At 47.2% G+C, this 24,566-nt stretch overlaps 1 protein-coding gene across 1 annotated transcript in view; it reads left to right on the top strand.

Annotated features, from left to right (window-relative positions):
- The window catches only part of LOC116985293, a 39,638-nt gene extending 25,644 nt beyond the window's left edge, over positions 1 to 13,994 (top strand). The window contains exon 4 of the mRNA XM_033039987.1: positions 13,659 to 13,994. Coding sequence (XP_032895878.1) covers positions 13,659 to 13,897 — 239 coding nt within the window. The 3' untranslated portion in view covers positions 13,898 to 13,994. The remainder of the gene's footprint in view (positions 1 to 13,658) is intronic.
- The last annotated feature ends 10,572 nt before the right edge of the window (positions 13,995 to 24,566 follow it).

The following is a 24,566-nucleotide window of genomic DNA, read 5'->3' as shown; positions in this document are numbered from 1 at the left end:
TTCGTCTCAATGAGATTGTCGCTCTTATTTTAAATAATAACCAATATCAAGTTAAGGTATGAATATTGTAGAAACAAGGAACTGCAGACACTGGTTTACACAAAAGACACAAAGTGCTGGAGTAACACAGGCAGCAGCTCTGGAAAACATGGATAGATGACATTTTTCCAATACAGTTCAGTTTAGTTTATTGTCACGTGTACTGAACTACAATCGTAGTTCAGAACTGCTCTCTGGTTGTGGTAATGATGGTTCATTTGCCTGATAACAGCTGGGAAGAAACTGTCCCTGAATCTGGAGTTGTGCGTTTTCGCACTTCTGTTCCTCTTGCCCGATGGGAGAGGGGCGAAGAGGGGAGTGGCCAGGGTGCGACTCGTTCTTGATGATGCTGCTGGCCTTGCCGAGGCAGCGTGAGGTGTAGATGGAGTCAATGGAAGGGAGGTAGGTTTGCGTGAGACGGTCTGGGCTGGGTCCACAATCCACTGTAATTTCTTGCGGTCTTGGATGGAGCTGTTCGCTAACCGTACTGTGATGCATCCCGATAAAATGCTTTCTGTGGTGCATCTGGAGAATTCGGTGAGAGTTGTTTTGGGACATGCTGAACCTCCTCAGCGTCATTTGGTAGCAATCCCCAATATTAACATGGAAACAAAGAACTCCAGATGCTGGTATATACCAAAGGTAGACACAGGTGGACAAAGATAGATTCTGAAGGAACTCTGTGGGTCAGGCAGAATCTTAGGAGAAAAAGGATGGGTGACGTTTCGGTTTCAGATCCTTCTTCAGTGTGAAGAAGGATCCGATCCGAAACGTCACCTATCCATGTTCACCAGAGATGCTGCCTGATCCACTGAGTTCCTCCAGAACTTTGTGTGCATAATTTTAGTTTTGTTTAGTATATAGGCAATAGGTGCAGGAATAGGCCACTCAGCCCCTCGAGCCAGCACCGCCATTCAATGTGTTCATGGCTGATCATCCACAAACAGTACCCTGTTCCTGCCTTCTCCCCATATCCCTTGACTCCACTATCTCTATCTAACTCTCTCTTGAAAGCATCCAGCGAACTGGCCTCCACCGCCCTCTGAGGCAGAGAATTCCACAAACTCACAACTCTCTGTGTTGAAAAGATTTTCCTCATCTCCATTCTAAATGGCTTATCCATTATTCTTTAACTGTGGCCCCTGGTTCTGGACTTCCCCAACATTGGGAACATGTTGCCTGCCTCTAGCGTGTCCAAACCCTTAATGGTTGAGAGATACAGTTTAGAGACACAGTGCTGAAACCGACCTTCGACCCAAGGAGTCCGCGCCGACCAGCGATCCCAGCACACCAACACTGCCCTACACAAACTAGGGACAATTTACACTTATTCCGAGCCAATTAATCTACAAACCTGAATGTCTTTGGAGTGCAGGTGGAAACCGAAGAACTCTGAGGAAAAACCCACGGGGAGAACGTACAATCTCCGTACAGACAGCACCCGTAGTCATGATCAAACCCAGGTCTCTGCTGCCTTAAGGCAGCAACTCTATTGCTGCGCCACCGTGTCACCTATGCACGATGCTTGTGGACCAGCCCTATCCTTATCTATTACCATTGTAAAACAAATACTCACCCACTAATACTTCAGTCACTTGCCAATTCCAATTCCATTATCATAGAGTGATAGACTGTGGAAACAGACCCAGAGGCCCAACTTGCACACGCCGAACAACATGTCCCATCTACACTCACCTGCCTGCATTTGGCCTGTATCCCTCTCAACCTGTCCTATTGTCTATTGTCTATTGCCTATCCTTGCACCTAAGACAGACACAAAATGCTGGAGTAACTCAGCGGGACAGGCAGCACCTCTGGGGAGAAGGAATGGGTGACGTTTTGGATCGAGACCCTTCTTCAGTCCCGAACCTTACCCGAGGTTTCAGTCTTGACCCGAAACGTCAGTCATTCCTTCTCTGTCTGCTGAATTACCGCAGCTTTTTGTGTCTATCTTCGGTTTAAACCAGCATCTGCAGTTCCTTCCAACTCACTATCTATGTACCTGTCCAATTGTTTCTTAAACATTGCGATAGTACCTGTCCTGACCACCTCCTCTGGCAGCTCGTTCCATACACCCACCACCCTTTGTGTAAAAAACAAAATACCCTTCAGGTTCCAATTAAATCTCCCCCACCCCCGCAGCTAAAACCTATGTCCTCTGTCTTTCGATTCCTGTACACTCTGGGCAAGAGTCTTTGGGCTTTTCCTAAGAGTAGGTTGAGCTCTGCCTCTCCCTTGTAGAGGCCTCTACATGTTGGCTGAAGAAACATTTAACAAATTCCTCCCCATCTAAGCCTTTGGCACTGTGACAGTACAGTCTATATTGGGAAAGTTAAACTCCAGTACTATGACAACCCTATAAGTCTTGCCGCTGCCTGCAATCTGCCAACATATTTGTTCTTCTCATTCTAATTGAGGGCGTCACGGTGGCGCAGCGGTAGAGTTGCTGCCTTGCACTGCCAGAGACCCGGGTTCGATCCTGACTACGGGCGCTTGTCTGTACGGAGTTTGTACGTTCTCCCCGTGATCTGCGTGGGTTTTCTCGGAAATCTTTGCTTTCCTCCCACACTCCAAAGACGTACAGGTTTGTAGATTAATTGGCATGGTATAAAATGTAAATTGTCCCCAGTGTGTGTGTAGGATAGTGTTAGTGTGCGGGGATCGCTGGTTGGCACGAACTCGGTGTGCCGAAAGGCCTGTTTCTGCGCTGTATCTCTAAAATGAACTAAACTAAATTCCCGATGACTATTTGGGGGGGCCTACAGTACACTCCCAACATGGTGATCATCCCCTTTTTCATCCCTCAGCTCCACCCACAGAGCCTCACTGGACGAACCAGCAGTAATGTCATCTTAGTTTAGTTTATTGTCACATGTACCAAGGTAGAGTGAAAAGCTGTAGTTGTGTGCTAACAGGCACAGTTTTTTTAATTTGTACACACAATAGACAATAGGTGCAGGAGTAGGCCATTCGGCCCTTCGAGCCAGCACCGCCATTCAATGTGATCATGGCTGATCATCTACAATCAGTACCCCGTTCCTGCCTTCTCCCCATATCCCCTGACTCTGCCATCTTTAAGAGCCCTATCTCGCTCTCTCTTGAAAGTATCCAGAGAACTGGCCTCCACCGCCCTCTGAGGCAGAGAATTCCACAGACTCACAACTCTCTGTGAGAAAAAGTGTTACCTCGTCTCTATTCTAAATGACTTACCCCTTATTCTTAAACTGTGGCCCCTGGTTCTGGACACAGATTCACCACCATTTGACTAAATAAATTTCTCCTCATCTCCTTCCTAAAAGAATGTCATTCAATTCTCTAGTCCTAGACTCTCCCACTAATGGAATCATCCTCTCCACATCCACTCTCTCCAAGCCTTTCACTATTCTATGTTTCAATGAGGTCCCCCCTCATTCTTCTCAACTTCAGCGAGTACAGGCCCAGTGCCGACAAACGCTCATCGTTTGAGTCAGCTGTTCTCATGGATGGTCCCTCCGTGGTCTCCAGGACGGAGCTCCCCCGGTGGTTCCCCTCTGCGGCCTCCATATTGGAGCCCCTCCTGTGGTCTCCACGACAGAGCTCCCCCTTTGGTCTCCAGGACGGAGCTACCACCGTGGTCTCCACCTCAGAGCTCCTCCTTTGGTCAAAATGTAATAACAAGGAACTGCAGATGCTGTTTTCTGCCAAAGATAGGCACAAAATGCTGGAGCAACTCAGCGGGTCAGGCAGTGAGGTAATGGACAGGGGTCCAAAGCCCCGGCCAGACTGGCGGTCTGGGGAAGATCCCCACCTGAGGCGTTGCCTGGTTATTCTCTCACGAGATGCTGCCTGACCTGCTGCGTTACGCCAGCATTTTGTGTCTAACTCCCGCATGGTCTCTGCGTTGGAGCTCCACCTTGGTCTCCGTGTCGAATAGAAAGTTAGAAAAGTAAAGTTAGTGAAGTAGCACTTCCGTTTCCGAGACTTGAGTAACGTCCGATTTAGTGGGACATGTTTTCTCCGGGACTATCCCACTATTTTTCACCCATTCACACTAGTTCATTCTTGCTATTGAGAGAGTGCAGCATAGGTTCACCAGATTAATTCCCGGGATGGCGGGACTGACCACCACATGATGAAAGAATGGGTCGACTGGGCTTGTATTCACTGGAATTTAGAAGGATGAGTGCGTTTTTTCAACGATCCTTGGTTTCCTCCCACACTCCAAAGACGTACGGGCTAGTAGGTTATTTGGCTTGGTATAAAATGTAAATTGTCCCCAGTGTGTGTAGGAAAGTGTTAGTGTGCAGGAATCGCTGGTCGGCCCTTTAGAAGGACAGGCTAGAAGCAGGAAAAATGTTCCCCATGCTGGGGGAGTCCAGAATCAGGGTTCACACAGTTTAAGAATAAGGGGGAGGCCATTTAGGACTGAGATGAGGAAAAACTTTTTCACCCAGAGAGTTGTGAATCTGTGGAATTCTATGCCACAGTAGGCACTGGAGGCCAATTCACTGGATGTTTACAAGAGAGAGTTAGAATTAGCTCTTAGCACTAAAGGAATAAAGGGATATGGAGAGAAAGCAGGAACAGGGTACTGATTTTGGTGATCAGCCATGATCATATTGAATGGCGGTGCTGGTTCGAAGGGCCGAATGGCCTACTCCTGGACCTATTTTCTATGTTTCTATGGAGTCACTGTCATAGAGTCTTAAGCCCCTGTCCCACGATGCGAGTTTACCCAAGAGTTCTCCCGAGTTTAAAAAATAATCAAACTCGTGGTACCTCATCACCAGTATATTTTTACTCTTGGACATTTTTCACACTGTTGAAAAAACTTCACGAGTTTCCGCGTTTCCCAAGTACCTGCCGTTAGCGTTGCGAGCCGCTACGAGACAGCCACGAGTAACCCGACGTACCCGCTACGTACATTCGACGTACTTACCACGAGTTTGATTTTTTTTTTTTAACTCGGAAGAGCTCTTGGGTGAACTCGCATCGTGGGCCAGGCCCTTTACAGCGCGGAAGCAGGCAACATGTGGACACGTCCCAACTTGCCCACATCGACCAACGTGTCTCACCAGTCCCAGCTACCAGCAAAGGTCAGGGAGCATCTGTATCTCTAAGCAAAAACTAGAGTTTGGAGATAGTGCGTGGAAACATGCCCTTCGGCTCACCGAGTCCACGCCAACCATTGAACCCCGTGCACTAACACCAAACTACACACACTAGGGTCAATTTACTATTTTACCAAATCCAATTAAGCTACAAACCCGTACGTCTATGGAGTGTGGGAGTACACCGGAGCACCCGGAGAAAACCCACGCAGGTCACGGAGAGAATGTACAGACAGCGCCCGTAGTTGGGATCGAACCCGGGTCTCCGACGCTGTGAGGCAGCAACTCTGCGCCACCCTCGTAAACTACTATGTATAGAACTGGCAACACGGAACGGCGAGAATAAACGACAACGAGAGCTGTGGACTGTGCCGTCCTTCTGTGTGTATTTTTTATTACAGAGTTTATTTTTGAAGCCTAGCTGAAAGATTCTTCCCTCCCCCGCACCCCTCACTGCGTTGTCCTCCCTGCGATTGTTTTCCTTTCTACAAGTTTTACTCTATATGGAATTGGAGCTGTCGCCATGACGGAGCTCGTGCCTCCCTCTCCCACACACCCAGAGCAAAGCACAGCACAGTGGTGAGCTCTGCACTGGCCCATTAACAGCACTCTGAAGAAGGGTCTCCGCCCGAAACATCACCCATTCCTTCTCTCCAGAGATGCTGCCTGACCCGCTGAGCTACTCCAACTTTTTGTGTCTGTCTTCAGTTTAAACCATCATCCGCAGTTCCATCTTCCTACGCAACACATTCCCCTCTGGATATACTTCGAAACATACCTTGTTACTTGTGGGCGGAGCACCAAGGCAAATTCCTTGTATGTGAATACTTGGCCAATAAACTTACTTACTTACTTACATCATGTTTCACTGCCCTCGTATTAGGAAATCCCTCCTCATGTAGAAACAAGGAACTGCGGATTGGCACAGTGGCGCAGCGGTAGAGTTGCTGCCTTACAGCACCAGGGACCTGGGTTCAATCCTGCCGACGGGTGCTGGCTGTACGGAGTTTGTACGTTCTCCCCGTGACCTGCGTGGGTTTTCTCCGGGATCTTCTGTTTCCTCCCACACTCCAAAGACGTACAGGTTTGTAGGTTAATTGGCTTAGTATAAGTGTAAATTGCCCCTGGTGTGTGTAGGGTAGTGTTAGTGTGTGAGGATCGCTGATCGGTGCGGATTCGGTGTGCCGAAGGGCCTGTTTCTCCAAAACTAAACTAAATTAAAATGTGTAAGTGACAGCAGATGCTGGTTTTCACCGAAGATAGATATAAAATGCTGAAGTAACTCAACGGGTCAGGCAGCATCTCAGGAGAGAAGGAATAGGTGACGTTTCGGGTCAGGACCCTTCTTCAGACTGAGAGTCAGGGAGGGGGATACTGGACATATGGGAAGGTGTAGAACAAAGCTTTTACACTGAAGATAGACACAAAATCAGTAATAAAGAAAGCAAACACAATGCTAGCATTTATTTCAAGAATGCTTGTGTACAAAAACAGGGATGTAATGCTGAGGCTCTATAAGGCGCTGGTCAGGCCACATTTGGAGTATTGTGAGCAATTTTGGGCCCCATATCTGAGGAAGGATGTGCTGGCTCTGGATAAGGTCCATAGGATGTTTACAAAAATGATCCAGGAATGAGTAGGTTAACCTATGATGAGTATTTGTCGGCACTCTGCCTGTACTCGCTGGAGTTTAGAAAAATGAGGGGGTGACCTCATTGAAACATACAGAATAGTGAACGGCTTGGATAGAGCGGATGTGGAGAGGATGTTTCCACTAGCAGGAGAGTCTAGGACCAGAGGTCAGATCATCAGAATTAAAGGGCGTTTTTTTTAGGAAGGGGATGAGGAGAAATTTCTTCAGTCAGATGGTGCTGAATCTGTGGAATTATTTTCCACAGAAGGCTGTGGGGGCCAAGTCAGTGGATATTTTTCAGGCAGAGATAGATGGAGAGATAGTGCAGGTATCAGAGGTTATGGGGAGAAAGCAGGAGAATGGGGTTAGGAGGGAGAGATAGATCAGCCATGATTGAATGGCTGATCTATCGTAAACTTGATGGGCCAAATTGCCTAATTCTACTCCTATTCCTTATGACCTCATGACCTTAAAATGTTTCACTGAAGATGGTTTTGTTCTGTACCTTCCCAGACCTACAGTGACCCCCCTCTCTGACTCAGTCTGAAGAAGAGTTTCGACCCAAAACGTCACCCATTCTTTCTCTCCAGAGATGTTGCCTGACCCGTTGAGTTACTCCAGCAATTTGGGTCTATCTTCATTAGTTTTATCTTCTGAAAAACGTATTTGTAATTTACAGAAGTGTTTTCAATTTCTTCATACGCACACACCCAGACTTCACAGGACTTGTCTGCATTCCTACTGCAGATAGTTTTCTGAAATGCTTTGTGAGGTAATAATAATAATAATAACTTTATTTATAAAGCACTTTAAACAACCGCAGTTGCCACAAAGTGCTGTACATGAGAACTCATGGACAAAAAGTTATTACAAACCATTAAAAACCGTAAAACAAAGGACTAAAAAACAGTAAAAATTAAAAGACATTAAAAGCACTAAGAACAGGAGCAATGTCTCAGCCAGTGTCGAAAGCCAGAGAATAAAAATGTGCGGGGATCTCTGGTCGGTGCGGACCCGGTGGGCCGAAGGGCCTGTTTCCATGCCGTATCTCTGAATTGTGGATGTGCAGGCTCTGGAGAGGGTCCAGTGGTGATTTACAAGAATGATCGTAGGAATGAGTGGGTTAGCACTTGTTAGCACTGGGCCTCTACTCGCTGGAGTTTCGAAGGTTAAGGGGAGACCTCATTGAAACTTACAGAATAATGAAAGGCATAGATAGAGTGGATGTGGAGAGGATGTTTCCACTGGTGGGAGAGTCTAGGACCAGGGGTCATAGCCTGAGAATGAAAGGGCGCTCTTTTGGAAAGGAGGTGAGGAGGGACTTCTTTAGTCGGAGAGTGGTGAATCTGTGGAACACATTGCCACAGAGGGCTGTGGGGGCCAAGTCAGTGAATATTTTTAAGGCAGAGATAGGCAAATTTTTGATTGGAACGGGTGTCAAGGGTCATGGGGTGAAGGCAGGAAAATGGGATTGGGAGGCAGAGATCAGCCATAATTGAATGGCGGAGTGGACTCGATGGGCCGAATAGCCTGATTCTACTCCGGTAACTTGTGAACTTGTGAACTAAACAAAAAAAAAATCACTGCTGCATTCCCACAGTGTTGTTATGTGAGAAGATTCGGAATGTTGACCCCAGCCAAGATTAGATTTGGCATTGTGACAAGCCATGGTGGTGGCAGCGTCACTGTGGCCTTTGTGTTTCTAGGTCGGTGGGTTTTGACATTAATGATGCGGTGCTGAAAAGATCATTACAAAGTTATTGCAACTTTTAATGAGCTGCGTGCAGACCCAGGGCAGGCGTAATAGGTCTTTATTTAGCACAAAAAAGCAGACGGAGAGGAGATGGTACACAAAAACGCTGGAGAAACTCAGCGGGTGCAGCAGCATCTACGGAGCGAAGGAAATAGGCAACGTTTCGGGCCGAAACCTGAAGAAGGGTTTCGGCCCAAAACGATTGTCCAGCATCTGCAGTTCCTTCTTAAAAACGGAGAGGGGATGTGGTTTAGTTTAGTCATAGAGTCACACATGATAGAAACATAGGTGCAGGAGTAGGCCATTCGGCCCTTCGAGCCAGCACCGCCATTCAATATGATCATGGCTGATCATCCAAATTCAGTACCCCGTTCCTGCCTTCTCCCATATCCCTTGATTTTGTTCGCCCTAAGAGCTCTATCTAACTCTCTCTTGAAAGCATCCAGAGAACCGCCTCTGAGCCAGAGAATTCCACAGATTCACAGCTCTCTGCGTGAAAACGTTTTTCTTCATCTCAGTCCTAAATGGCCTACCCCTTATTCTTAAACTGTGTGACCCCTGGTTCTGGACTCCCCCAACATCGGGAACATTTTTCCTGTATTTTTCCTGCATCTCGCCTGTCCAATCCCTCAAGAATGTTATATGTTTCAAAAAGAAACCCTCTCATCCTTCTAAATTCCAGTGAATACAAGCCCAGTCGACCCATTCTTTCATCATGTGGTCAGTCCCCGCCATCCCGGGAATTATCCTGGTGAACCTACGCTGCACTCTCTGAATAGCAAGAATGAACTGGTGTGAATGGGTAATCAATAGTCTGATAGCCCTAAGAGCTAAATCTAACGGTCACTTATGACCTTATGCTATATAATATTCATATCGTCATATAGTAAATCCTCTGTCATTCTAAACCCCACCCCCCCCAACCTAATAAGGAGACAATTTAGAGTCAGAGTCATAGAGTGATACAGCTTGGAAACAGGCCTCTCGGCCCAACTTGCCCACGCCGACCAACATGTCCCATCTACACGAGTCCCACCTGCCTGCGTTTGGCCCATATCCATCTAAACATATCTTATCCACGATCCTGTCTCAATTATCTTATCCACATCTTATCCATGTTCCTGTCTCAATTTTTCTTAAACCTGATGATAGTTCCTGGAAAGACAAAAATGCTGGAGAAACACAGCGGGTGAGGCAGCATCTATGGAGCGAAGGAAATAAGCAAAGTTTCAGCCTGAAACGTTGCCTATTTCTTTCACTCCATAGATGCTGCCTCTCCCGCTGAGTTTCTCCAGCATTTTTGTCTACCTTTGATTTTCCTGGAAATGCAGTTTCTTCTTAAACAGATAGTTCCTGGAAATGCAGTTTTATAAAAAGCTGCACCATCAATTCCTGACTCTTCTATTTCTTAAACGTTGCGATGGGCCGAAGGGCCTGTTTCCATGCTATATCTCTAGACTAAAAACTAAACTACCTCCTCCGGCAGCTCGTTCCATACACCCACCACCCTTTTTGTGTGAAAAATGTACCCCTCAGATTCCTATTAAATCTCCCCCCCCCACCTTAAACCTATGTTCTCTGGTTCTCACCCTCAGATTTAAAGATACAAGGTAGAAACAGGCCCTTTGGCCCTCCAAGACTGCGCCAATTAGCAATCGCCCGTACACTAGTTCTATCCTACACACTAGGGTCGATTTTACAGAAGCGGATTAACCTGCAAATCTGCCTGTCCTAGGAGGGCGGGAGGAAACCGGAGCACCCGGAGAAAGCCCACGCGGTCACAGTCAGAACGTGCAAACTCCGTACAAACAGTACCCGTAGTCAGGATCGAACCAGGGTCTCTAGCGCTGTGAGGCAGCAACTCTACTGCTGAGCCACTTTGCTGCCCCCTGGTGGTGGAGGAATACTCTGTAAGCACAAAGAGAAAAGCATCTGATTGAATACAGCCTCTATCGTTCTGTGTGTAGATAAGTGGGTTGGGTTCGTGGATAATTTCAAAACATCATAACTGACAAGACTGCCTCTGAAGATTCAGACACTTTGAACGTGAAGACACACAAAAAAACTTCTAGTCAGAGAGGCCTAGCGCAAATTGGAGGAACAGCACCTCATATTTTGTTTGGGCAGCTTACACCCCAGCGTATGAACATTGACTTCTTTAACTTCAAGTAACCCTTGCTTTCCCTCTCTTTACATCCCTCCCCCTTCCCAGTTCTCCGACCAGTCTGACTGTCTCCAACTACATTTTATCTGTTTGCTTTGTTGTTACCTTCTCCCAGCTAACAATGATCTACTCCACATTTTTCCATGATCTCCATCCCCTTTGTCCTGTTTTACATAGAAACATAGAAATTAGGTGCAGGAGTAGGCCATTCGGCCCATCGAGCCTGCACCGCCATTCAATATGATCATGGCTGATCATCCAACTCAGTATCCCGTACCTGCCTTCTCTCCATACCCCCTGATCCCTTTAGCCACAAGGGCCACATCTAACTCCCTCTTAAATATAGCTTTTCACACCTTGCACTTCCTTATCAATGTATATCCCTCTCACCTGACTTCAACCCTCTCAACCCAAAACGTCACCCATTCCTTCTCTCCAGAGATGCTGCTTGTCCTGCTGAGTTACTCCAGCATTTTGTGTCTATCTTCGGCTTTCTTTTATCCTCTTTTCCTGCTTTCTCCCCTCCCACACAACTATCAGCCATAGAGCCATACAGGCAGGAAACAAGCCCTTGGGCCAAACTTGACCAAGCCGACTACGATGTCCCATCCTCACTAGTCCCTCCGGCCCAGTTCCCTCCAAAGCTTCACTATCCATGTACCTGCCCAAATGTCTTTGAAATGTGGTTATAAGATCATTAGGCCATAAGTGATAGGAGCAGAATTAGGCCATTCGGCCCATCAAGTTTTCTCCGCCATTCATTCATGGCTGGTCTATCTCCCCCCCCCCCAACCCCACTCCTCCTGCCTTCTCCCCATAACCTCTTGACACCCGTACTAATCAAGAATCTATCTATTTCTGCCTTAAAAATATCCACTGACTTGGCCTCCACTGCCTTCTGTGGCAAAGAATTCCACAGATTCTCCACCCTCCGACTGAAGAAATTTCTCCTCATCTCCTTCCGAAAAGAATGTCCTTTAATTCTATGACCTCTGGTCCTAGACTCTCCCACTACTGGAAACATCCTCTCCACGTCCACTCGATAGCTGTTGCACCGGCCTTCATCTGGCAACTCGTTCCATACACCCTACACCTTCTGTGTAAAAAATGTTGCCCTTCAGGTTCCGATTAAATCTTGGATTAGAGGGTGTTAGTTATGTGAAGATGGTTGTACAAACATGGTTGTTTTCTCTGGAGTGTCGAAGGCTGAGGGGAGACCTGACAGAAATGTATAAAATTATGAGAGGTGTAGACAGGGTAGACAGTCAGAACCTTTTTCCTACGGTGGAATCATCCAATAGCAGAGGGCATAGCTTGAAGGTGAGAGGTCAGATCAAAGAAGGGTCCTGACCCAAAACACCATCTGTTTGTTTGGTTTAGTTTAGAAATACAACGCAGAATCAGGCCCTTCGGCCCACCGAGTCTGCGCTGACCAGTGATCCCCGCACACTAACACTATCCTGCACACACAGTTTACAATTATCAGGGACAACTTGCAATTACACCAAGACAATTAACCTGCAAACCTGTACGTCTTTGGAGTGTGGCAGGAAACCGGAGATCCCGGAGAAAACCCACCCAGGTCACGGGGAGGACGTACAAACTCCGTACAGACAGCTCCGGTAGTCAGGATCGAACCCCGGTCTCTGGCGCTGTGAGGCAGTAACTCTACCACTGCTCCACCATGCCGCCCCACGGTTTCCCTCCACAGATGCTGCCTGACCCACCGAGTTCCTCTGGCAGTTTTTATACCACTAGGTATTTGGGAAGCCAGTTTCAGACATAAATATTACTTCTGTTGAAGGAGCTCCACCTTGTGGTGGTGAAGAGTATGGCACTGATAGGTCATGGAGTGATACGGCGTGGAAACAGGCCCTTCGGCCCAACATGCCCACACCGACCAGCATGCCCCGTCTCCACTAGTCCCACTTGCCTGCATTTGGCTCATATCCCTCTAAACCTGTCCCGTTCATGTACCTGTTTAAATGTACCTCCGGCTGCTCATTCCATACATCCACCACCCTTTGTGTAAATAGGTTGCCCCTCGGGTTGCTTTTAAATGTTGCTCCCCCCCTCTCTTTAAACCCATGTTCTCTGGCTCTCTAAACTAAACTAAACTAAACTAGTGAGAATGCATGACTGATGGTCGGTGCGGACTCGGTGGGCTGACGGGCGTGTTTCTGCACTGTGTCTCTAATCTAAACTAAACTAAATTAAACTAAACTAAACTAAGCCAGTGTGAACGGGTGATAGATGATCAGTGTTGACTCAGTGGGCTGAAGGACCTGTTTGCACGCAGTGTCTCTCGACTAAACCAGTGTGAGATCGATGGTTGGTGCGGGCTCGGTGGGACGTAGGGCCTGTTTCAGCTGTATCTCTAAACTAAACTAGACTAAACTAGTCCCACCTCCAGTTTAAATTCCATTTGGAATATTTTGGAGGACCAAGAAACCAAGAAACTAGCGTGAACGGTCTGAAGAGGGTCTCGACCTGAAATGTCACCTCTTCCACTTTTCCAGAGATGCTGCCTGACCTGCTCAGTCACTTCAGCTTTTTGTGTCTTTGATCAGGCGATCGACGGTCAGTGCGGACTCGGTGGGCCGAAGAACCTGTTTCCGGGCTGTATCTCTAAACTAAACTAGACGTGTGTGAACCGATGACCAATGGTCGGCGTTGACTCGGTGGGCCGACGAGCTTATTTTCGCACTGTATCTCTAAACTAAACTAAAGTAGACTAGAGTGAAGGAATGATTGCTGGTCGGTGCGGACTCGGTGGGACGAAGGGCCTGTTTCCGCGCTGTATCTCTAAACTAAACTAAACTATCTCTCGTTTCCCTTTCCCCCGAATCACAGTCTGAAGACGGGTCTCGATCCGAAAATCACCCATTCCTTTTCCCTAGAGATGCTGCCTGACCTGCTGAGTTACTCCAGCTTTTTGTGCCTAACTTTGCCTTTAACAGTCTGTTTTGCTTCCCTCAGGTCATTATGTCCACAACATCTGCGTGTACGGATTGGGGGACCTGGAGTGGCTGATTCAAAGGGACAGCTTATTTGCCAACAAGTTTGAGGTTGACAATCACCCTCTCGTGGCCGAGTGCATGGAGCGTTGGTTACGGCGCAAAACGTTGTCTCAGTCGGAAGTCCCCATTCAGCCAGAATGGCGGGTTAGCAAGAACAAGTGCTTCTTTGACATCGAGGGCGACGACTGCAATACCTGACCCCATCTGAAGACCCTTGAGTGATCAACAATTGAAGGAAGTGCTCACTTATCTTCAAAACGTACCCGCCTTTCTATCAGTTCAATAGGAAAAAAAACCGGTTTCTCCTGTTATGGTCCAAGAACCTGGAGGCCGGGCGCCACGTTACAAGATGGCCGACAGCGACAGGGACCGCGACGCTCTCCCCGATCCAACAGGCAGAGACAACTTCACCTATTGGAGTTGTGGGACTGTCAGCCTGTCGAGGACGGGACTACTCAGCCACAGCGGAGTAGCAACTACAGATTAAACATTCCCCTCTCCAAATCGGACAACGTCAAAGCCACACCAGCGTCTCTCGCAGATGGATGGATGCCAACCTAACCCAACCGAACCCAACACAACCCCAACCCAATACCAACCCAACCCCAACGCAACCCAATCCAATACAAACTCAACCCAACCCAACCCATCCCAACCCAACCCACCCCATCCCAAACCAACCCAACCCAACCCAACCCAGCCGTCATTAAGCACGTGTGTAGGAAGGAACTGCAGATGCTGCTTCAAATCAAAGATAGCCACAAAAAGCTGGAGTGACTCAGTAGGTCGGGCAGCATCGGGTCTGACAAAGAACATCATCTATTTCTTCTCCCCAAAGATGCTGTCTGACCCGCTGAGTTACTCCAGCACTTTGTGTTTATCTTCGTCTTTAAGCACTTATTCCTTTTGGAGCCGACACAACTATTTGGCTCGCGTCCCCAGCCTTTGTCCGTTAATGGGAATTTTATACAGTGATCCCTCTGACGATAGAAATTCCTCCTCAACTCCTTTCTAAAGGTACATCCTTTTATTCTGAGGCTGTGCCCTCTGGCCCCAGGCTGATCGCTGGATGGCGTGGACTCGGTGAAGCCGAAAGGCCTATTTCCACTCTATAAACGACACTCGGTTACAGAGCACAATCGGCAATAACGGGCCCCATCCCCCTCCTCCCCCCCCCAGGTCCGAGGGTTCACTGTATTTATGTGTTCCTCCAAATTTGCTGAACATTATTTACAATTGGATGTCTAACTGACCAAGTTAGTCGGCTCTAAATAATGCATAAGAGCAGTCCAGAGCTCTCTGTTGTTCCCCATCTGTTCCAATGGTCAATGCTTTATTTGCCGCAGTGAAATTCTGTTTGCACGCATTACACATGCGAGCGCCGCCATTATTGGCGGCAATATTCAGAGTCCGGTCGGCCCGCGCGCTCGATGAACTGGAGCAGTTCCCGCCAACCGACGTCCCTCTCCTGTCCTCTCCTCGCCTGGCCATCTTTGTGTCCTAGGGGGGCGCCTCTTGAAGGTGGAGGCATCACCCCGGTTCACCCCCCCCCCCTACCGGCCCTTGCCCCTCACCTCCGACGTCCCCAGCACCCTCCCGGTTACGCCGACCGGCGAGCCTTTGGGCGGGTTCCCGGAGAGCGCGGCGGTCAAGTCGGGACTGCTTGGCGGGAGCGTCCCGGCACGCTGCTACGGTACTAATCTCGGTTTTTCTAACAGCGGAGTATTGTGGAAGGAACAGGCTTAGAACTTAACTTAAAAACCGGGCTGCTTTAAACCCCTGTCCCACGGTACGAGTTCATTCCAAGAGCTCTCCCGAGTTTGCCCTGATTCAAACTCGGAGATTTACGGTAATGGCCACTCGTCGGTACTCGGGGCTCTCGTGGACATTTTTCAACATGTTGAAAAATCTTCACGAGTCTTCCCGTGCTTACCTGCCGTTAGCGAGTCTTCCCGAGTACCTGCCGATCGCGTTACAAGCCGGTAAGAGACGTACCCACTACGTTCATTCTCCGTGCTTACCACGAGTTTGATTTTTTTTAAACTTGGGAGAGCTCTTGTAATGAACTCGCACCGTGGGACAGGGCTATAACTTATTGTCTTTTTATTATGCAAGTCAGATGGTAAAGTTCATCACATTTACAATTATGATTTTAATGCAAGTTGTGGATTTATGTAAATATGTAAATTAACAAATTAATTTTATTGTTCGTTAGAATCAGGGCATTGGCATTTTAAAATTATCTTCTCATAGGTTAGTGAGACGAGAGAGTTTGATTTTGTGCCTCGACTGACAGCGGTTGAACTGCTTGTACTAATTAAGCACATAAATCACAGCCAAACCTGATTAAAAGTAAACATTACGGGTAAGGAGTACATACTGTACAGTAACACATTGCTCTTAAAAAGCACCACTTAACGTGGATAAACAACATAATGGCAGTTCGCAGAGGTGTAATTAAACACGGATGCTGCGCCAAGCCTTAAATAAATTACTCAAAATAATACAAAGTTTAGCTTTGAGGTCGGTCTCGAACATCGAGCGTAAAGGTAGAGATTTAGAGAGATCACAACAAAACTAAGTTCATAAGTAGAATTAGGCCATTCGGCCCATCAAGTCAACTCCGCCATTCAATCATAGCTGATCTATCTTTCCCTCCCAGCCCCATTCTCCTGCCTTCTCCCCGTCACACCTGACACCCGTATCAATCAAGAATCTGTTTATCTAGGCCTTAAAAATATCCATTGACTTGGCCGGCACAGACGACTGTGGTAATGAATTCCAACATAGGTTGAAGCCAAACGATGAGGCAAAGAAAGTGTGGGAGGTGGAGTAAGTCTAGTGTTTCTTTGTTGTAAGTCAACCAGGATTGCAGACAAGACGTGTAGAGGTGGACAAAAAATGCTGAAGTAACTCAGTGCAGCATCTCTGCAGAAACGGAATAGGTGAAGTTTCGTTTCAGAACCCTTCTTCAGACTGAAAGATCAAGGTTTGAGGAGTGGGGTGGGAACAGGAGGCAAGAAAATGTGAGGTATCTTTCAGTCGGAAGAAAGGTTCCATCCCGTAACGTCACCTACTCCTTTTCGGCAGAGATAAGAGATGGTCTTGGTATCGTGTCCAGCACAGATATTGTAGGCTGAAGGGCCTATTCCTGTGCTATTCCTGTATGCTCAATATGTTCTGTTGCTATAAAGGTTGGGACCCTTCTTCAGTCAGGGGGAGAGGGAAACTAGAGGTATAAAAAGGTTCACAACAAATCAGAGCCGGCACAGATGGCCAAGGAAAAGTGGAGCTCATAATGGTCCATTGTTGGCTGTGGAGGAGGTGATACCAAAGGGTATGAACAGTGACACTAGGCGGACAACAATGAAAGTAGTAGGATGACTAGGGTAAGGGAGAGACGGTGAGATAGGGGATGCAAGGGTTACTTGAAATTAGAGAGATTAAAATTCATACCATTGGGTTGAAAGCTGCCCAAGCGAAACATGAGGTGGAGAAAGATAGACACAAAATGATGGAGTAACTCAGCGGGACAGGCAGCATCTCTGGAGAGGAGGAATGGGTGACGTTTCTGGTCGAGACCCTTCATCGGACTGATGTCAGGGGAGAGGGAGATACGTAGATAAGGAAGTGTAGTGTGAAAACAGGGCAAGGGGAATGGAGATCAAGGAAAATGTAGAATAGATCATTGTTAGGTGGGTGAAGTTAACAACAAAGAAAACAGGGATAAAATGGGTGATGTTTTGGGCCAAGACCCTTCATCGGACTGAGAGTCAGGGGAGAGGGAGACAGAGATATGGATGGGGAGGGTGTGAAAACAAGACATCAAAAGAGATGCGAACAAGGACAATGAGGATTAGATCATTGTTAGCTCGGAGAAGGTGACAATGAAGCAAACAGAGATAAAATGTAGTCGGGAGGTTCAAGGATAAACTAAATTCAGATTATGAAGGAGGCAAGAAGCAAGGACACCAAAGTAGCCAGTGAGAAGGAGCAGATTACGATATCAGAGTTTTTGGATAAATTTGAATGTAAGGAGGTGAAACGTACTGGGAAAAAATATATAAACTTTGCTCGTTGACACAGTTGTTGTGAATAGATCTGCAAAATCATTTAGTATGGTCTTGTAATCTTCTGGTCGTGGCCAAAACAAAAACAATAAGTATTAGAAGATAGACACAAAATGCTGGAGTAACTCAGTGGGACAGGCAGCATCTCTGGAGAGAACGAATGGGTGACGTTTCGGGTCGAGACCCTTCTTCAGTACTTGTCTAAGTGCTCCTTAAAAGTCCAGACCCAGGTGTTATAGCTGAAGAATAAGGGGTAGGCCATTTAGGACTGAGATGAGGAAAAACCTTTTTCACCCAGAGAGTTGTGAATCTGTGGAATTCTCTGCCACAGAATTCTCTGCCGCAGTGGAGGCCAATTCACTGGATGTTTTCAAGAGAGAGTTAAATATTGCTCTTGGGGCTAATGGAATGAAGGGATATAGGGAGAAAGCAGGAATGGGGTACTGATTCTAGATGATCAGCCATGATCATATTGATCGAAGGGCCGAAATACCGACCCATGCACCTATTTTCTATGTCTACTTATTCTCCAATTAAACTAGATTCCACTATTGATGGTCAGTTTTAAGAAGGATCCCGATCCGAAACATCATCTATCCATGTTCCCCTGAGATTGCCTGACTCGCTGAGTTACTCCAGCTTTTTGTATCTTCGACTACTCTTGGTCAATTGAGCAGCAGATGAAAATAAGGCAAGATGTAGCGGAGTGGCCTATTGGGAGTGGCCGTGTGGAGGTGAAGAGTTGTGTTGAGGTTCAAGAGGAGAACGCAGATAGGTGACGCTTCAGGTCAGGAAACTGTCTGAAGAAGGGTGCCAACTAGAAACATCTCTCCCGTCTTCCCCAGAGATGCTGGCCTCTCCCGCAGAGTTACTCCAGCACTTCATGTCTTTTTTTTCCCCTTGGCATTTAAGCGATGTCCAGATGGATTCTTGAACAAGGTTCAAGCATAGGGAGCTGTGGGTCAAGTGCTGAAAGATGAGATGAACGTGGATAGTTGCCCATGGACAAGGTGTGTGGCGGAGCGGCATGGTGGCACAGCGATAGAGTTGTTGCGTTACAGCACTTACAGCACCAGGGACTCAGGTTCGATCCCGACTACGGGTGCTGTCCAAACGGAGTTTGTACGTTCTCCCCGTGACTGGGTGGGTTTTTTTCCGAGATCTTCGGTTTCCTCCCACAGTCCAAAGACAAACAGTAGGTTAATTGACTTGGTGTATGTGTGAAATTGTCCCTAGTGTGTGTAGGATAGTGTTAGTGTGCGGGGTGATCGCTGGTCGGAGCAGACTCGGTGGGCCGAAGGGCCTGTTTCTGCACTGTCTCTCTAAAAAAAAGATGGGCCGAATGGCCTGTTTCTGTGTGGTATGACTCTTAATATATATTCCAAAATGGCAAGTTGCTGCGCATTGAAACGACTTATCATTTGTGAGGTAAATATGACCAAATTGCACAGGAAATCGTTGAAGTGAACATGAAGAATGTTTTTCCTTGCATCTGCAGGAAGTATTTTAGCCATGGATGGTTTGGACAGTTGGAAACTTAAGCATTCCATTCCCAATGGTAAAAGGGGTACAGGAACACCATCGATTTTCCGGCACCCTTGGTTCCAGAGCCTTCCCCGATTGTCCATTTTGCCGGATCAACAGAGCTCACGTAATAATAATTCAGCAATACGCCTCTGACCCACTAATTATACCCCTCCCATGTCTCATAAGTTCATAAGTGATCGGAGCAGAATTAGGCCATTCGGCCCATCAAGTCTACTCCGCCATTCAATCATGGCTGATCTATCTTTCCCTCTCAACCCCATTCTCCTGCCTTCTCCCCATAACCCCTGATGCCCGTATTAATCAAGAATCTGACAATCTCTGCCTTAAATATATCCATTTACTTGCCCTCCACAGCCTTCTGTGGCAATGAATTCCACAGTTTCACCACCTTCTGACTAAAGAGAATCCTCCTTAAAGGAACATCCTTTAATTCTGAGGCTACGGCCTCTGGTCCTAGACTCTCCCACTAGTGGAAACATCCTCTCCACATCCAGGCCTTTCACGATTCTGTATGTTTCAACGAGGCTCCTCCTCATCCTTCTAAACTCCAGCGAGTACAGGCCCAGTGCCGTCAAACGCTCATCGCATGATCATTCCTGGGATCATTCTCGTAAACCTCCTCTGGACCCTCTCCAAGGCCAGCTCATCTGTCTCTAAAGCACCATGGACTGCTAGAAACTTAAATAAAGAATTAACAATTAACAAAGTGAGTGAGCAATGAACTATTTTTAGGACAGACGCACAAGGCCCGAAAAAGTGCTCTGGTAATTTTGTCTGGGTTAAAGGAGGTGCCGGGCCATCAGTTGCCGGAAGATCGGTGGTGGAACCTGTAACAGGAATGGCATTGGTATTTTGTGGATATTTTACATATTTTGTAGTTAAAAAAAAATAATTATATTTATAATATTTTATGCTGTGCATATTACACTGAGGTAGACTGAGCTAGCATTGGGCACTCATTATGGTTAAACTATTTATAACAAAATAATGTACTCGCCTTCTCATATTGTTTGGAGTCTAGAAATTAATAATGCTGATAATTAGCTCTATATTTCGCTGCCTGCTGCTCTAATGCAGGTGTTAGCTCATTTATTTTGAGTTAATATTTCTGATAACATTACGGATAAGTGATTGTTAAATGTTCAGCCGGTATTATTTGCAAAATGAAATGGATCAAATAAACTGCCTGTAACTGCTCCAAATCTTCACGGTTTTGGTAATCGCCAGTATTAAAAATTCAAGTACAGTTGTGCGGAAGAAGCAGAAATGTTCAACTAGAAGATTTCTTTAGCTTCAAAAAAGTACATGAGGTTATCTATGTATACTGGGGACTCTATACCCTTGCTTTCAACACACCATTCACTCACAGGCTAAATATAACACACCTGTTCGGATTGCACTTACAGTGTGTTTGGATGTACTATACAGGTCCACCACCGGTTTTCCGGCACGCTTGGTCCCAGAGCCTTGCCGGATTATCCTTTTTGCCGGACCGACAGAACGGCCCACCTAGGGGCCGCCGAGGGGCCGAGATACCGGCCCGCGAAGTCGGCCCCGGGAATCGGCTATGGGAACGGATCTGCCGGCTCCGGACGGGCCGGAGTTCCAGAGCCCCGGCCACAGGGGGCAAATCCGACCAGCCGATCGGTCGCGGAAGTCCCAATGAGGTGGAGATCAGCCGCCTCACCCGGTCTAGGCGCCACATTTTCCGGGGAAATCCGGTGGGTGGGTGGGTGGGTGGTTCAAATGCGCTCTCGTTATTTTGTCCTTATTAATGGAGATGCCGGACCACCAGTTGCCGGAACATCTGTGGTGGACCTGTAGAATATTACACTATATTACCTATAGAATATTTAATACAATATATTGTGTTAAACTAAACTAAACTCTAAATGATGTACTTTCTGTTAATCATCCAAATCATTTGATTCATGCAACAATGCAGTAAACTGTAGTCATTTTATGTATTTGTGTCAATTCGCCTGGCATCTATGTAACTGTAATGGGTGTCCCATGGTCACCTTCTGTGTCATTCTAAGTGTGCGATGAGTTTTGCTGGCAGGTACATGGTATTTTACCTGGATTTTAGTTTTCGAACTTGGCATTCAGCTGCCGAAAGGGTTATGCCAAGCATGCCTGCTAGCTTGCATCTCCCCAGTTCAGCCTAAAATATACCTTCCGGGAAGATATTCTGGCACTAAAATAAGTGGCTATAAATGCGGGTGAACTCTCCAAAGTGTTTTATTGCACCATAGAGTAATAGCCCTGTCCCACGGTACGAGTTCTCCCGAGTTTGCTCTGATTCGAACTCGGAGATTTATGGTAATGGCCACTTGTCGGTACTCGGGGCTCTCGTGGACATTTTTCAACGTTGAAAAATCTTCACGAGTCTTCCCGTGCTTACCTGCCGTTAGCGAGTCTTCCCGAGTACTTGCCGTTAGCGTTACGCCACCGAGCTCCGACGTACCCGCTACGTTCATTCTACGTGTTTACCACGAGTTTGATTTTTTTTTAAACTCGGGAGAGCTCTTGAATGAACTCGTACAGTGGGACAGGGCTTTAACGGAGTCCGAGAGTCATACAGCACGGAAACAGGCCCTTTGGACCAACTTGCCCACGCCGACCAACATGGCCCATCTACACTTGCCCACGCCGACCAACATGGCCCATCTACACTTGCCCCACCTATACTAATGTTTTGGATTCAAATCCCTCTAAACCTGTCCTATCCATGTACCTGTCTAAATGTTTCTTAAACGTTGCGATAGTCCCAGCCTCAACTACCACCTTTGGCAGCTTGTTCCGTACACCCACCACCCTTTGTGTGTAAAAGAAATGTATCCCTCAGGTTCCAATTAAATCTCCTCCCCCCCTCCCCACATCAAATCTATGTCGTCTAGTTCTTGATTCCCCTATTCTGGGCAAAAGACTGTGCATCTACCCAATCTATTCCTCCCTTTGTTTTGTACACCTCTATAAGATCCTCCCCCATCCTCCATACTCCAAGGAATAAAGCCCCAGCCTGCTCAACCTTTCCCCATAGCTCCTGGCAACATCTAGGTAAATCTTCTCTGTACCCTTTCAAGCTTGACAACATCTATCATATAACGTGGTGCCCAGAACTGAACACAATACTCTAAATGTGGCCTCACCAACTTCTTAGTACAACACAACTTCTCTACTTTTATGTTCAATATGCTGACTGATAAAGGCCAATGTGCCGAAACCCTTCTTGACCACCCTATCTAACTGTGACGTCATGTTCAAGGCACCTTTTCCACCAGGATCTGGGTGATTGCAAATCTTTGAAGATGACAATCTTGACTAGGGGTGCTGTCTGTACGGAGTTTGTACGTTCTCCCCGTGACCTGCGTGGGTTTTCCCCGGTTTCTCCGGTTTCCTCCCACACACCAAAGACATGCAGGTTTATAGGTTAATCGGCTTCGGTAAAATAGTAAATTGTCCCTAGTGTGTGTAGGATAGTGTTAGCGTGCGGGGATCGCTGGTGGGCGCGGACTCAGTGTGCTGAAGGGCCTGTTTCCGCGCTGTATCTCTGAACTAAACTGAACTGTTGTGCTCAAATTCACAAGTACAGCGGAAGGGAGTTCAGTTAAATTTAGCAGCTACAGTAGTTGGTATTGTCCTTGGAACAATGAACATTATGGCTAGGGTTGATGGAGCGTCAGAATGCTGAGCAGTACTGACTGGACACAGAGGAGTCTCCAAGCAAAGGCACTTGAGAAATGGATCATTTGCAGGATTTAATCATTTAACTGGTTTAAATGATTTAAAGGGATCACTTACTGAGGAAAAGGCTGTATGCTGCTTGACACACACGTGGCCATTCCGTCAGATCAAGCCGAACAAGGCCAAGGTGCCAAAACCCTTCTTGACCACCCTATCTACTGTGACGTCATGTTCCAGGCACCTTTTTCACCAGGACCTGGGTGATTGCACATCTATGAAGATGACAAGTAGTGATATGAACAATAGACATAGACAATGAAACAAAAGGATGGTAGGCAGGAGAATGGGGTTAGGAGGGAAAGATAGATCAGCCATGATCGAATGGCGGAGTAGACTTGATGGGCTGAATGGCCTATTTCTACTCCTATCACTTATGATCGTGTGAAGCCTAACTCTGTACCCCCTGACTCTCAGTCTGAAGAAGGGTCTCATCCTGAAACGTCACCCATTCCTTCTCTCCAGAGATGCTGCCTGTCCCGCTGAGTTACTCCAGCATTTTGTGTCTATCATGCTGCTTGACCTGCTGGGATACTCTAGCTTTTTGTGTCTATCTTCTGTATCTTCCTCCCTCTTTCATGCCCTTATTACAATCCCTACTATAATGTGCACCTTCTTAATATCTTGAGTGGGTGTAGGGGTAAAGACTTCATTGGGGTCACCCTCCTTCCTTGACGTTTCGTTGATAGGCCCACGCCACCTCCAGAGGGCTCAACAGCAACCTGGCGTCCCAGGTGCGCTCCCCTCCATTTTACCCCTCTTGCTGGTCATTTTGCAGCCCAGTTGGAGTCCTTCCTCTTCAGCCACAGCCAGTTGCTGCTTCGCTCGGCAGCCTCTGACAGCGACCTGACAGCTTAGAGGAAGACCTGTCCTCTAACTCCCATTCCCTTCAGGAGCCTGGTTGTTGACACGGCTACAAACCCTCTACAACGAACCTCTACAGGGAGCACCTGGGTACGCTAGCCTCGTTGTTCTGCCTCGGCTGCTAAGTCTGAATACTTCAGATATTTGCGTACATGCGTTTCACCAACTGCAGCCTCCCAAAGCACAGTTAACTCCACGATGTACAGGGACTTCTGTGAGTTTGACCACAAGATCGAAGGGCCGAATGGCCTACTCCTGCACCTAATTTCTATGTTTCTAAGATCAGGTCCGGCCTGAGATTAGTTGTGATGATCTCTGGTGGAAAGATGAGCTTCTGGTCTAGATCTACCTGCATTTTCCAGTCCCGGGCAGTGTCCAGGAGGATTTGGGTCCTTTCTTGCAATTGGCCTCTCTGGAAGTTGCCCTGCCTTTACAAAAGGGGTGGTGTTCGAGAAACCAGGCGTTGGGGGAGGGAGTGCATTGGTGGTAGTTCTCCTCCCTTCCACGGTAATCGCCCGTTGTTGCAGGACCTGATTGTGCCTCCAGGTCTAGCGGCCTTGTGGAAGACTGGTTTTGCAGCCAGTGAGGATGTGCCTTAATGTTGCTGGGGTTTGGCAGAGAGAACATGATGGATCTTGGGT

This window comes from Amblyraja radiata, chromosome 2 (assembly GCF_010909765.2).
Source record: "Amblyraja radiata isolate CabotCenter1 chromosome 2, sAmbRad1.1.pri, whole genome shotgun sequence".
NCBI lineage: Eukaryota > Metazoa > Chordata > Chondrichthyes > Rajiformes > Rajidae > Amblyraja > Amblyraja radiata.
The sequence above is the reverse complement of the archived record's forward strand: the minus strand, read 5'-3'. Positions and strand labels throughout refer to the sequence as shown.